The sequence below is a fragment of the Rattus rattus genome, chromosome 17 (assembly GCF_011064425.1).
Source record: "Rattus rattus isolate New Zealand chromosome 17, Rrattus_CSIRO_v1, whole genome shotgun sequence".
Taxonomy (NCBI): domain Eukaryota; kingdom Metazoa; phylum Chordata; class Mammalia; order Rodentia; family Muridae; genus Rattus; species Rattus rattus.
Window position 1 is genome coordinate 25,137,542 of NC_046170.1, and position 15,347 is coordinate 25,152,888.

A 15,347-nucleotide genomic window follows, 5' to 3' on the forward strand; every position below is an offset into this window, starting at 1 on the left:
CCTTGTATTAGTTATTTTTCTCAGTGCTGTGACAATATTTGTAAAAAGCAATTTAAGGAGTCAAGATGGCTGTGGCAAGCTCGGTGACCTGAGTTTAATCCTTGGGATCCATTCAAATTGTTTGATTGGTTGGTTGGTTGATTTTTTTTTTTTTTTTGAGCTGGGAACCGAACCCAGGGCCTTGCGCTTGCTAGGCAAGTGCTCTACCACTGAGCTAAATCCCCAACCCCGATTGGTTGATTTTAAGACAGATTTTCTCTGTGTAGCCCTTGCTGTCCTGGAACTTGCTCTGTAGACAAGACTAGCCTCAACCCAGAAACCAGATCCACCTGTTTCTGCCTCCTGAGTGCTGGGACTAAAGGTGTTCACCACCACACTTGGCTTCCCATGTCAAATTGGAAGAAAAGAACTGACTCCACAGAGTTGTCCTCTGATTTCTAGATAAGTGCCATGGCACACGTGCCCAGCACTCACACACAAACATCACACAATAATAAAATCGTAGTAGTAGTAGTAGTAGTAGTAGTAGTAGTAGTAGTAGTAGTAGTAACTTCAGAGAAGGATTTGTTTTGGCTCCTAGTTTAAAAGCATACAGTCCAGCATGGTACAGAAAGCATGACAGAATTCATGGGAGTAGGAGCATGAAACTAGGATTCCTACATCTGGGAAGACCAGAAAGCAAAGAGCAGAAGCATGCTGAAGCTCCTTCCCTCCTTCCCACTCAGGTACCATAGACCATGAGATGGTGCTGGGGCATTTGGTTAAATTTCTCTGGAAATTTTCTCACAAACATTTCTAGAAGAGTATCTTCTAGACAATTCCAACTCTGGTCAGGTTGACAATGAAAATTAACCACTACACACCTAAAGAATTCTAAATAGAATGCCATAGATTTATTTGCATACCTATGTTATTACTGAATTATCCACAATAGCCAAGATATGGAACCAACTCAGAGGCCCATCAACAGATAGATTTTTTAAAAGAAGTGGTTAGATATACACAATGAAAATTTATGCAGCTGTAAAGAATGAAATTCTGACATTTGCTGGGAAATGGATAGATACTGGAGATTAACAAGCTAGACTCATATTTTCTTTAATACATGGAATATAGATTTCTACATATGAACATATTAGATGAAAGGAGAGAGGGGTTAATGAAGTGGAAGAGCCCCAAAGACAGGAGGAGCTTGAAAGAGTAGCAGAATATAGGGGCATAAGAGCAGAGGATAGGACAACTTAAAGGGACAATGGTTCAGCAGAAGAGGAATGCTGTATGTATTTGAAAATGTCACAGTGAATCCCTTGAGTTGGTATGCTAACTAAAAAAGAAAAAACAAAATTGTCTAAGAATGGTGGCGGTGGGAACAAGATGGTTAAAGTGTGAGGTGGTTGTTCAAGAAAGGAAACGCCTCCTCTTCCATCAAAAACCTGCATCTCTGCAGGAAAACAGACCCTTGTAACAAACAAGAGGGGCATTTCTTCTAGAGTAAGCCCTGTCTAAATTTCTGAAACAAAAAGGAACAACTAGACATGCCACTTTAAGACTAGAGGAGCTCTAGGTAGACAAGAAGAGAAAGAATACAGATTATGAAATGGATTAATGGCTCAGCGGCGAAACTGGAAAAGCTGATCCAATGATGTCATTTTGAGTCCTAGGCCTTCTAAATGTGACTTAGGTTGGGCTCCATAAACAGAGTAACTAAGGGTCCCACCTATCCCAAAGAACACAGATATACAAAGATTTGATTTTTGTTTGGTTCTCTTTAAAGGTACGTAGCTGGTTGAAAGAAAGATAAGAAAACCTGCTTCTTGGAGGTTGTGCTCCACTTATTAAAGAACAGAAAGAATTTGCTTCTACATGTGTCACCCATGGGGGTACTCTCTAGGGATGCTTTCTGGTAAAAGTTAGGAAAGTAACTCTTAAATTGTTCAGGGACTTAGTGCAGAACTATTTCATTCTGCGGAGAGCCTCCAGTCATCAGCAGCTTGGAAAACCTGTAGTACTTGGTGGGGGAGACAGCCTCTTGCTAGACCGAATGCAGGAAGGATGGCAGTTTTTAGTCATCGTAACTCCATTCCAAAGAGCATCTCATTAACACACAACCTTCTTCCATATAACATTATAGTGACAGAAATTCAGTGCCCTGAAGATAGGACTCAATGCCTCAGAGCTGAGATTCTCTAACTTTTCAGATTTCCCATCATGCCTCTAAAATCTGCCCCGCCCCCAGACTGTCAGCTCTGGATTTCCCCTTTAAAAGTCATTCTCATCTTGCTCTAGAATAAACATGGGCTTTAAGTTACAAAGGCCTTCATCCTTCAAAGAGGCACACCTTTCTCACCCCACAAACCCAGCTGGAGCCCTCTTAAATCCTCAGCGGTGTGGAATAGTTCATCCCTCAAGGCAGCATGGCATGTTCTCTCAACTACTCAGACAAGCCATCCCCAGATTCTTCTAAACTAGGGCCTCCTTAGGATCCTCATACTCCAAAGTCAGATCCCTAATCCCGAGGTTCTCATTCTGGGCACCAGCTCCCCCAATCTCTACAATCTCCACCTTAGTGGTTTTGGCGCCCTTTTCAGGGACGGGCTCCATACCATAGTCCTAACTTCGCAGGCGGACAGGCTCGTGACTGGTCCTCTAACGGCCCTTAGAGAACCAAAGCCCGCGGGCAGTGAGAGGGGCGGGGCCTGACCGGGGGCGTGGTCTGGCTAGGGGCGTGGTCTGGCGAGCGCGGGGCGGTCTCGCGAGCGGTGGCAGGTGAGCGGCGGGAGCGAATGGCGGAGCAATGGGATCTGGACGAGGAGTGCCTCCGCCGCCTGGGGGCGCTGACCCTCGAGCAGCCGGGTAGGGCCGGGAGGGTGTGGATCTGGAGCATGACTCAGAGGCTGTGAGGAAACTGGTGTGTAGCCTTGGGAGCCCCAAGTAGGGGCAAAGGAACTGCAAAGGAGCGGTTCCTGAGGCGAAGAAAGAGGAAGTCGAGGCAGAAAGGGTTACACTGAGGTTCAGAAGCTGAAGTAATAGGATAGTCTGAGGCAGAGGGTGAGAGATTGAAGGAGAGGAGGACTGTGAAGTACTGACAGGCAGGAATAGACCTCTGTGTAGCAACTGATAGAACTTGACAGAAGAAAGAAGTCTCCACTAGTGGAAGGAAATGGATGTTGGTGAGAGAAAGAAGTGTTGAGAAGGGCACATGTGGTGATGAGCGTTGTTGAGGAGGCACAAGAGGTAATTTTGGCAGTTTCTTAAACTTTCTGCCTAAGAGGACTTTTCAAGTTGGGTGCATTGGGAAAGGACGCCCTATTCCGCTATTCGTTGTGCAGAACTTCAAGAACAAAGCCTTTCTTTGATCAATCTTTTCAAAGCTTCAAAAGGCTTTTATGTGAAATACTAAGCGATTCGTCATTCGTTTAGCTCAGTGCTCAGCCCTGCCTTCATCCTAGAGGTAATGCTGAGTGAGCTAACCCTGCCTTTGACAGGGTTGATGCACGTGGCTTACTTTCTGAGTGTCTAAGAAAGAAGCTGGGAAAACCTCCAGTATTCCTAATTAAACTCCTAGCTCCTTAGTAAGTTAGTTAGATCATTGTTGCCAGTCATTGGGTTAAGTGCCTTACCTGCATTTAATGTCTTGTGCTGTTATGGTTCCCATTTTACACATCAATAAAATTAGGTTAGATTTTTGCCCCAAGTCACAGCGGATGGTACAGACAGGGTTTATTAATCCAATACTGATTCCAAAGCCTGTGTATAACTATAACAAATACTGATAAGTCGAATAGGTATTAATCTTTCTTTCTGCAATCAAAGATAATAGTTTGACTAACGTATAAATATATATCATATATGTATACATATATGATACAAATATATACATATGATATTATATATATATATATATATATATATATATATATATATATGACAAGGCTGGCCTCAAACTTGACACCATGCCCAGTTGTATGCAGTGCCAAGGAATCAAATCTAGGATTCAGTGCATGGTAGGCAGTCATTCTACCAATTGGGCAACATCCTCAACCCAGCGTATATTTTCTTTTTAAAACTACTGTGAACTCCATTTTACAAGTCAGATAAAATAAACTTCATTGGCTTGGTACACATCTGTGTCATCCATTCAATTAAAATATTTTTAATTAATTAGTTAATTAATTGTTTTTTCAAGATAGGATTTCTCTGAGTAGCCCTGGGTCTCAGCCCTTGCTCTGTAGATCAGGCTGGCCTTGAACTCAGAGACTCACCTGCTTATGCCTCCTGCTTATGCTGGGATTAAAGGCATGTGTTACCACCCCCCAGCCTATTAAAATATATAGAAATGATTCACCTTGATACTGAGGACAGAGAGGTTCAAAGCTGGCTGTAGTAGTGCATGCCAGTAATCCAGGGAGGCTGAGATACAAGGACTGACTGAATCCACAAACCTGAGATATAACCTTAAAAAATAAAATAAAAGGAATGATATTTGGGGGAGGAGTCACATACCCCTGACATTCTCCAGTTAAAACAAGATAAGGTAGTTAGGGCTAGAGAGATGGTTCAGCGGTTAAGAGTCCTGGCTGCTCTTCCAGAGGTCCTGAGTTCAATCCCCAGCAACCACATGGTAGCTCACAACCATCTGTAATGGGATGAGGCCCTCTTCTGTTGTATCTGAAGACAGTGACAGTGTACTCATATACATAAAATAAATAATTCTGGAAAAGATAAGGTAGTTAATTATATTGTATTCTGGCTTATTTGAAATAGGGTCTCACTATTTAGATTAGGTTGGCCCAAACTCACCAGGATCTGCCTGTTGTAGGCTCCCAGGCGCTGGGATTAAAGGTGTGCATCACCAAGCTCAGCTAGATAAAACTTTTAAATCTTTAGTAAATAAACCAGAGGTTAGACAAGAAGTTTGTAGACTGGCCCTTTGTACATTAGTGCTGTCAGTATTGTGGCTCACTGACAACTTAGACAAGGAGGGCCTTAGAAAACCAGGAAGGTTGGAAACCACATTCAGGTGGAATAAGAAGGAAATGATATGTTTGAGAGAGGAAATGGCGAAATTTATAATGGAATAGTGAATTTTTTATGACTATAAAGACGGATACAGAAGTAAAGTGTTACCTGGAGGGTTTGATATGGGGTCAGGACCAGAGCAGAAACAAAATACACTAGGGAGCATGTGCTGTAGGCTGATGGTAATTGTTTGGCAGAGGAAAGATATGCAGTTATGTACTTTTTAAAAATGACTGTTAAAGTAATTAATTTAGTATGCACCACTTATGGTAATGATTAAGCAAAAAGCCTTTTCCTTGCCTCACTGTCTTTTTTTTTTTTTTTGTTCTTTTTTTCGGAGCTGGGGATCGAACCCAGGGCCTTGCGCTTCCTAGGCAAGCGCTCTACCCCTGAGCTAAATCCCCAACCCCAATTTGCCTCACTGTCTTACGGCCTAGTTCTTCTTCCTATGGGCAATTACTGTTACCAGATTTCCAAAGTGTCCCTGTATAAACTTGCTTGCTCTATGTATGTGTGTGTGTATGTATGTATGTATGTATGTATGTATGTATGTATGTATTTGGTTGGTTGAGATAGGGCCTTACTAAGTACGTCTGGATGTCCTGGAATTGATTATGTAAACCAGACTGGCTTCAAACTCACCGACATACACCTGCTTCTGCTTCATGAATGCTGGGATTAAAGGCATGTAACTATGAAATTTTATAAACTTTATATGACTATTTCTCAATATATACAAGAAAAGAGATAACAGGATCCTGGAATTACCTGTCTTCACCTGTCCAGTTCTAGAATTACAAGCAGACCACTCCATCTATCTGCCCAACATTTGTGTGGGTACTAACGGTCCGAAGCCCAGTCCTCAGGCATATGTGGCAAGTATTTTATAAACTGAGGTCTCTCCCTAGTCTGTAACTTATTTTGTTTTTTAAAAAATGTTGTTTATTTTTAATTGTCCATAAAATATCTTTTCTCTTTTTTTTTTTTTTCCGGAGCTGGGGACCGAACCCAGGGCCTTGCGCTTCCTAGGCAAGCGCTCTACCACTGAGCTAAATTCCCAACCCCCATAAAATATCTTTAAATGTAACATTTTTTGTTACATTTTTCTCTGGAATACATTTCTTTTCTGGGCCACTCCTCTGATTTCTAGGGTAGTATGTCAAGTACTACCTCTAATACATTCTGCTTTAACTATAGCAATAACCTCTGTATGTGTGCATTGCTCAGGATTGAATGCAGAGCCTTATACGTGCTAGGCAAACACTCTACCACTGGACTACATCTCTAGCCCCAATGATAACTTCTTTTGGGGGGAGTTCAGGTTGAGATAAGGTCATACTCATGCAGCCTTGGCTGGTCAAGAACTCACTATGCAGAGCAGGCTGGTCTAGAACTCTTAGAGCTCCACCTGCCTCTGCCTCCAGAGTTCTGGGATTAAAGGTGTGAATCACCATGCCTAGCTAGAGTAACTCTCCTTTTTTTTTTTTTTTTTTTTTTTTTTTCAGAACTGAGGACCGAACCCAGGGCCTTGCACTTGCTAGGCAAACACTCTACCACTGAGCTAAATCCCCAACCCCTATAGTAGCTCTCCTTATATCAAATATTCATATAGCAGTATTATTTCTCCAATTGAGACATATTTAAAAAAAACTTTATAAAGTGCATTTGTCAGTTTGTTTACATAAGTTTTAAATCTTATTTGATCTAAATATTTCCTAACTTTTCCCTTGAATTTTCGTCATATTTGAGGACATTTACACCATTCATTTTGAAGAGTTCAATACAAAATCTGGATTTTACTCACTGTATCCCTAAAATGTTTGGGTTTTTTTTCTTGTTTTCTGTGTTGCCTGTAAATTAATAGTTATATGAGTTTAACCAGGTTCAGATTTAATTATGTGTGGCTTTTCCACAAGACTGCTTCATAGATAATATTGTATATTTCTTTTTTTTAAACTAATTTTTAAAAGATTTATTTATTTCATGTATGTGAGTACACTGTCACTGTCTTCAGACACACCAGAAGAGGGCATCAGATCCCATTACAGATGGTTGTGAGCCACCATGTGCTTGCTGGGAATTGAACTCCACACTTCTGGAAGAGCAGTCAGTCTCTTAACCGCTGAGCCATCTCCCCAGCCCAACACTGTGTATTTCTATAAAGAAGTATGTAATACCTTATGTTCTTTGTATTTGGGGTAGCTATTGACCATGATTGGTCAGGTCTGTTAATTCATGAGGAATTACAAAAACTCCATTGTTCTTCACTACTTCAATATTTCTATAAGACAAAAGTCTGCACACCAACCATTTGTTGTTGTGAGGTACCAGTTGTGTAGGAAAGGCAAGATTGATGTGTGATTTTTTTTTTTTTTTTTGCTATTGTTTCACCCAGCACCTATCAATTTTAAAAGCGAGTTTATTCCTTTAAAGGTGACTAATGGGAATTGCTTTACTTTCTCTGACTCACTATAAACTCATTGATTCAACAATATTTGGTGTGTTCTAATCTATTCTGGTTATTATTATAATTGATGCTAATGGGAGATCATTTCCCTTTGATTCCTGAGGACATTTTTAAAAATTTTATTTGTTTGAAATTTTTTTATTGTCATTAGAAGCAAGCTCCATGGTGGGTTATTAATTCAACTTCCAAGTGTAGTTATAAATGGTTTTCTTTTTTCCCTTTAGTTTTTTTATTTTTTACTTTAAAAAATGAGAAGAGAAAGTCATAGCTTTGTTAAAACATTTTCGTCATTGTTTTTGTGAGTCGCTTCCTCTCATCCATCTCCATGTGTAGTGGTTTGAGTATGCTTGGCTCAGGGAGTGGCCCTATTTGGAGATGTGGCCCTGTTGGAGTGGGTGTGGCCTTGTCATAGTAGGTGTGTCACTGTGGGTATGGGCTATAAAACCTTCATCCTAGCTGTCTGGAAGCCAGTCTTCTCCTAGCTGCCTTTGGGACACTCAGCTCCTACAAAGCCATGCCTACCTGGATGCCACCATGCTTCCTCTTATGATGATAATGGGCTGAAACTCTGAACCTGTAAGCCAGCACCAATTAAATTTTTCCTTTATAAGAGTCACTGTGGTTATGGTGTCTGTTCACAGCACTAAAACCCAAAGACACTATGCCTGCCACACTCTGATCTTCCTCCCCCAGCAGTTCCCGTTTCTGTTTTCATTTTAGAGAGAGATAACTTCAGTTTTTGTTTTTACAACTAAAATGAGATTTTGTGCATCGGGGTATGTATTTGTGTATATTTTGTTTTTATATGTATGAATTCTTTGCCTGCTTATGTGTCTGTGCACCACAGGTGTGCCTAGTTCCAGAGGAGGCCAGAAGAAGGCATTGTATCCCCTAGAATTGAAGTTAGCTGTCACGTGGATGCTGAGAGTTGAACCTGGGTCCTCTGGAAGACTAATTAGTGCTCTTAACCACAGAGTCATCTCCCCAGCCTCTATTCTATTATTCTTAATCTATATGATAGTGCTGTGTTTGATTTGTTCTTTGATCTATAAGTAGTTAACAGTTTATAAGTGCTGGAACCAAGTGCGCATGTTCTAGGCAGCCTGTACCTCATGCAAATCACAAAAGAATACCTATCTCTGTGACAATTTATTAGTTGACTGATGATCCTTGTGTCCTTTTGTCTGTTCTTCAAGTGAGGCTGCAGTGAAAACCATGAGAAATCCTGCATAGCACAGGTGGATTCACTAATTGCCCTTAGCCTTTCTCACAATAGCAGAATCTTAGGGTCTTAGATTATCATGTATCATAAAGTTACCAAGACTGCCGTCAAAAGATATTCACACACTATAAGACTCACTGTTTAAAGCTGAGTCAAGGTCTTTTAGAACATTTGCAAGGTTGTATAACTGTTGTAGTTTGGTTATGGTTGTGATAACATATTCTGGCCAATGTATCTTAGGAAAGGGTTCATTTGACTTATACTTCCAGGTCACGGTTCATCATTGAGGGAACTCAAAGTGGGAATCTGGAGGCAGGATTTGTGGAGAAATTCTGCTTACTGACTCGATTTTGCTTCACTATCTTTCTTACTCGGCCAAGGACAACCTGCTCAGGCCCTCCTGTACCAATTAGAAATCAAGAAAATCCTCCACAGACTTTCTACAGGCCAGTGTGATCTAGGCAAAGCTTTAACTGAGATTGTCTTCAAACTGACGGTCAATGCTCACTAGGACAACAATCATTTCCACTATGTAGCTCCAGAATGTTTTCATTGACCTTTTAAACTGCCATAGTTCCCACTTCCCATAGCCACTGGCAATCACTAATCTAATTTCTACCTTGGTGAGTTTGCGTCTTCTGGATAGTTCCTATAAATGGGATGGTCCTTTTCTGTCTGTCATATTTTGGAGATCTATCTATATTTTAGCATGTATCAATAATTTATTACATTTTATTGAAAGACTTTATTTTTAGGGCCATTTTAGATTTACAGAGTGTTTGAGCATAAAATGCAGAGCTTCCATATACCCTTCTTCACTTACATTTATCCCTGTCCTCCAGCTTCCCTTATTAGTAATAATCTTTCTGTGTACACATTTGCTATAATTGAACTGATATTGTAGCTGAAGAATACAGTTTACATTAGGTTTCAGTCTATGTTGTATAATTCTGTGAGTTTTGACAAATTTATGTTATCAAACAATGGTTTCAATACCCTAAAAATCCCCTATTGGTTTGGTGATATAGCTCAGTAGTAGAAAGCTTGCCTAATATGTGCAAAGCCTTAGGTTTAATTAACCATACTTTAAAATTAATAAGTAGGAGATGGAGAGGTGGCTTAGGGGATAAAAGATGAATAAATAACTCTGGGCATCATCTAACTCCTGACAGTCTCTGATCTTGTTTGCTTGATTATTCGATACAGGGCCCCGTTGGTCCTAAACTAATTATATAGCCTAAGATAGTCTTTCAGACTTATGATCTTCTTGCCTTGACTCCCAAGTGCAGACATCAGACCTTTCCCTACCACTGTTATTTTCTTTTTTTTTTTTTTTTGGTTTTTTTTGGGAGCTGGGGACCCGAACCCAGGGCCTTTATGCTTCCCTAGGCAAGTGCTCTACCACTGAGCTAAATCCCAACCCCTGTTATTTTCAATGTTGCCTTATTCAGAATGTTACAGAGTTGGAATCACATACTTCCTAACTGGTGTTTTCTCTCACCTAATAACAGATACATACGGTTATTCCATATCTAGCTGTATATGGTGGCACACATCTGTAAATCCAGCATTTGGGAGGTGGCAGCAGGAGTCTCGGAAGTATAAGGCCAGCCTAGGCTACACAGACCCTATCTCAAACAAACAAACAAACAAACAAACAAACAAAGTATTAGGAATAAATCTCAGTGGAGTACTTGCTTAGTGTACATAAGACCACAGGTTCAACCTGAGCACTGTAAAGAAAAGCGGGTTCTTCCATGTCTTTTCGTGCTTTGTTTACTGGCTCTTCTTATAGCTGAATATGTTCCACTGTGTGGATATACCATGCTTTGCTTATACATTTCCCTATTCAGGACATCTTGATCACTTTCAAATCTTGGCAGCCATGAATAAGATTGCTATAAACCCCTGTGTGCAGTCTTTAGATATAAAGTTTAAGCTTGTGCGAATCAATACCGACGAGTGTGAATGCTAGATAATATGAAAGATGTGTTCAGCTTTTCAAAAATGCCAAACTGTCTTAAGTGGTAGCTACAGCATTTGCTTTCCCAGCCAGGAATGACCTTCCAGTTGCCCTACAATCTCATTAACACTTAGTGCCAATATTTTGGATTTTGGTAATTCAGGTCTTTCCATTTATTTTTTATTTGGATTGCTTATTTCACTATTGTTGAATTTAAAGAGTTTTTGGGGGGTTGGGGATTTAGCTCAGCGATAGAGCACTTGCCTAGCAAGCGCAAGACCCTGGGTTCGGTCCCCAGCTCCGAAAAAAAAAAGAAAAGAAAAAAAAGAGTTTTTGGTATATTTTGGATAGACACTAATCCTTTCTTGGAGAATACAGTTAGCAAAAGTTTTTCCCACTGTGTGAGTTAACACCTTATTACTGTAACAAATAGTTAAGATAAGTCATGGTTTCAGAGGTTTCAGTCTATGATTAAATGTCTTATTGCTTTAGGGTTCATGAAAGTCTGTATTTCATTTGTTTATGGAATGATAGCCATCCTTTGTGTGTGTGAGTTAACATAAAGTCTTCAAGGTCATCTGTGTTACAGCATGTATCAGAATTCCCTTCATTTTTTTTTTCTTTTTTTCGGGGCTGGGGAATCGAACCCAGGGCCTTGCGCTTCCTAGGCAAGCGCTCTACCACTGAGCCAAATCCCCAACCCTATTCCCTTCATTTTTAAGGCTGAGCAAGATTTCTTTTTTTGTATATTATTACATAATATATATTTGCTTATCTGTCCGAGGATGAACAGTGATGTCGTTTCTACTTTGGATCTAATTATGACTAATCCGTCTATGAACACTAAGGTACAAACATGTGTCTTGGTCCTGCTTTCAGTTGGTTTGGATAACAGTACTCAGAGGTAGAATATATCTATTATTTTTATTTTTTCTCATCCTTCTTTTCATACTTTCTCTCTATTTTTTATGTGTGCTTATGTGGAGGCCAGAGATTGACAAAGGGTGTCTTCCTCAACTATTCATTTCTTTGAGACAGGGCCTTGCCCTGAACTCAAGTCTTGTCCTTTCAGATAGACCTCCAGCTTACAAGCCCCAAGGGTGGTCTTGTCTCCACCATCCTGGTGCTGGGGCCAGAGGTACTAGCCTCCTCACCTTCTTTTTATTCATGGACACATGTTTTTAATGGCTGGACCATCTCTTTAATCCCTTAATCTAATATTTTGGTGAAAAGCACCTGCCTTCCAAAATAAAGAATTCAAAGGGAGTATTAGGTATATACACATACATATATATTCTTAAATTTTTCTTTAATATCTGGCTTAATGCAAGACGGCCTTATTCTCTTGCTTCCTTTTAAATTCTGTTTTGATATGTTGTTGTTTTGCTTAAAATGTCTATTTTAGAAACTTGGCATGGTACAGTACATAGTTGCAAAAGGAAGGAATATTTTCATAGCCTTTATGAAGATTATGGGTATTTTTCTTCTCTGATAAAACATGAAAACAGGGAATTTGTAGTTTCTTGAATTTTAGTTGTATGTAATCCAGAATTGTATAACTGACCTTTCTTGACTCTTTTATAGTGAAATCCATCGGTACCTCTTGCATTTAAATGGTTCTTTTACCCATGCATGATTCTGGAACATCATGCATTGGTCATTTGGCAATACTGATTCCCTGAGTTATGTTGTTCTTCTAAATATTGACAGATATTCATCATACGACATTGACATTGTCTTGGTCACTATCATATGGCTGTGAAGGGACACCATGGCCAAGGCAATTCTTAAAAAAGAAAGCATCTAACTGGGGGCTTGCTCATAGTGGAAAGCTTTTGTCCATTAGCATCATGGCTGCACACACAGCACTGAAGCTGTAGCTGAGAGCTACATCCTGATCCGAAGAGACTCTGGGCCTTAGATGGGATTTTGAAACCCCAGTGACACACTTCCTCCACCCAACAAGGCCACACCTACTAATCCTTTCAAATAGTGCTCCTCCCTGGTGATTGAGCACTCAAATATATTAGTCTATGGGGGCTGTTCTTATTTAATATACCACAAACAGGGAAAAATCAACTCTTTTTCTAAAGATGTATTTATGTGTATTAGTGTTTTGCCTACATGTCTGCAGAATGCCAGCAGAAGTCAGAGGAGGGTGCTGGATACCCTAGAACTAGAAATAACAGATGGTTATGTGGGTGTTGGGATTCAAACCCAGGTCTCATGCAAGAAGAACAAGTGCTCTCAACTTCTCTCTAGTCCAGATCTGAAGTATTTGCACTAATCTTATAAAAACCTAAGTGTTTGGGAAGCATTCAATGCATGGTGGACAGATAGACTTGTTTCAGAATTCTAGTTTAGAGAAATAGAGTGTTAGGTATCAAACCTAGAACCATGTGCATGCTAAACCTTTGTTATACCACTGAGCTACATCTGCTCCCCCAAATCATACATATTATATAAAAATAAAAACAATAGATAAATATACATATGAAATGTTATCACAGTCAGCAGTGACTATTTGTTGCTATTCTGAAATGACCGGCTTACTTTATTTTTAACACAATGTTTACTGTCAGGAGTGCTCTCACACACCTATCACTCATGAGGTAGAAACAGGATGATCAGGAATTCAAGAACAGCCTTGACCACATATTAGTCTGGGCCTAACCTAAAAAAAAAAGTAGAAGTAATTCTACTAGATATCTAGTCAAGGTAAGTGTAATTTGTTAAGATATTTTTCCTAATCAAATTGATGTTCCATTAAAAATCAGCTAAAGGACTGTAAAGGCTCAGTGGATAAAGACACCTACCACCAAGCCTGGCCACCTGAGTTTAATCTCTCGGACTCATGGTGGAAGAAGAGAACAGATACTTCGAGATGTCCCCTGACTGCCACATGCACACTGTAGCATGTGTACAACCATACACACACACACACACACACACACACACACACACACACACACGATTGCATGCACACTTATACACACACTAAATAAATGAAATGTAATGAAAAGATGGGTGTCTAGTTGAGCTTGCCACTCAGTTACACCACATTTCCCCATATGCATCTATGCATCTCCTTTCTTCAGTGTATACCAGAGAGACATCCTAAGGGGCCAATGGATAGTTTCTTTTGAATTTTAAGTGCAAAATCAGCACCATAGAAAAGGCAATTCATGTTTTCAGATTGTTACGAAAATAGTAATAAGGAAAGCATTTCCACTTTGTGGACATGTCTCAAGGACCGTTAGGGATCTGGGGACCACACTTTAAGAACTGTTGCTTTAGGGGCTGGAGAGATGGCTCAGTGGTTAAGAGTACTGCTCTTCCAGAGGTCCTGAGTTCAAATCCCAGCAACCATGTGGTGACTCACAACCATCTGTAATGAGATCTGATGACCTCTTCTGGTGTGTCAGAAGAGAGCTACAATGTACTTACATATAATAAATAAATAAATAATAAATAAATCTTTAAAAAAAAGGACTGTTGCTTTGTAAGATGTCTTCCATTGTTTGGAGAGGGGATCTCCCTGGAGGATTTTCATTTCTTATGGATATTTCTGTGCTACTTTTTCTTTGAAAAGTCCACTATAATCATTTGTTTGTTTGTTTGTTTTTGTGGCTCTTTGTTTACATGCAGTAAAGTTTCCTATGCTTCTGGGAAAAGGGTGGGTCATGACAGCCTTCCAAGCTGGAGGCTGTAGAGCTCCCTCTTCTGTTGTGTTCAGAAAGTACTGAGAACCATGCCCTCGGGCAGCTGGAGGTTGGCCATCTGTCCACTTCCGTCCCAGACCTGTGCCTACAGCTTTACATTGATCTGCAACATCATCTCTGTGGTTTTCTATCTAAATTCTGCTAATAACAATTTCTTGTCTTAAGTGAGAGCTCCGGTTTATGGCTTTTAAAAGCTTATGAGAGAGGGTTGGGGATTTAGCTCAGTGGTAGAGCGCTTGCCTACCAAGCACAAGGCCCTGGGTTCCGTCCCCAGCTCCGAAAAAAAGAAAAAAAAAAGCTTATGAGAGCTAAGCAGGGTGGCACACACCACAGATAAATCTCTGAGTTTGAAGCCAGCCAACAGGGTTTGAGACCCTGCACAACAAAACCAACCAAATAAGCAAACAAAATTTATGAGACCCAAATAGCTCCAGCACTTTAAATTTTTATTTCAATTAAGTTCTCTGGCAATCACTTAAAAGTTGGATCTTGGAGCACCCCCTTCCAGTTTTGGCTGCTATTTTCAGTTTGGCTTGCCAGATCTGCTAGTTTGTATTGGCAAATTTGAAACTCATCTCTTTTCAATCATCTTAGAAGTCTAGTTGACTTTACTTAATCATGCACATACAGACACACAGGCGCACGCGCACACACACACACACACACACACACACACAATTGTACTTCCCCCTTTCCTCTTCTCAATATAATTTTTGGATATATTTTACTTTATATGTAACAGTTTTGCCTTCGTGTTTGTAAGTGCTCTGTTTACATGCCCGGTGCCTGCAGAGATGAGAATTGGATCCACTGGAACTGGACTTGCTAATGATTGTGAGCTACCATGTGGGTGCTGGGAACCAAACAGAGTCTTCTGGAAGAGTAGCTAGTGCTCTTAACTGCTGAGCTATTTTTCCAGGAACCCCATCAATATTGTAACGGTTTTCCATGTAA

At 40.2% G+C, this 15,347-nt stretch overlaps 2 protein-coding genes across 2 annotated transcripts in view; one reads left to right on the forward strand and one right to left on the reverse strand.

Annotated features, from left to right (window-relative positions):
• Kctd19 (potassium channel tetramerization domain containing 19) overlaps nucleotides 1–2,601 on the reverse strand; it is a 31,992-nt gene extending 29,391 nt beyond the window's left edge. The window contains exon 1 of the mRNA XM_032888151.1: nucleotides 2,467–2,601. Within this exon, the coding sequence (XP_032744042.1) occupies nucleotides 2,467–2,601 (135 nt within the window). The remainder of the gene's footprint in view (nucleotides 1–2,466) is intronic.
• A 182-nt stretch (nucleotides 2,602–2,783) lies between these two features.
• The window catches only part of Lrrc36 (leucine rich repeat containing 36), a 52,645-nt gene continuing 40,081 nt past the window's right edge, over nucleotides 2,784–15,347 (forward strand). Inside the window, exon 1 of the mRNA XM_032887989.1 lies at nucleotides 2,784–2,853. Within this exon, the coding sequence (XP_032743880.1) occupies nucleotides 2,784–2,853 (70 nt within the window). The remainder of the gene's footprint in view (nucleotides 2,854–15,347) is intronic.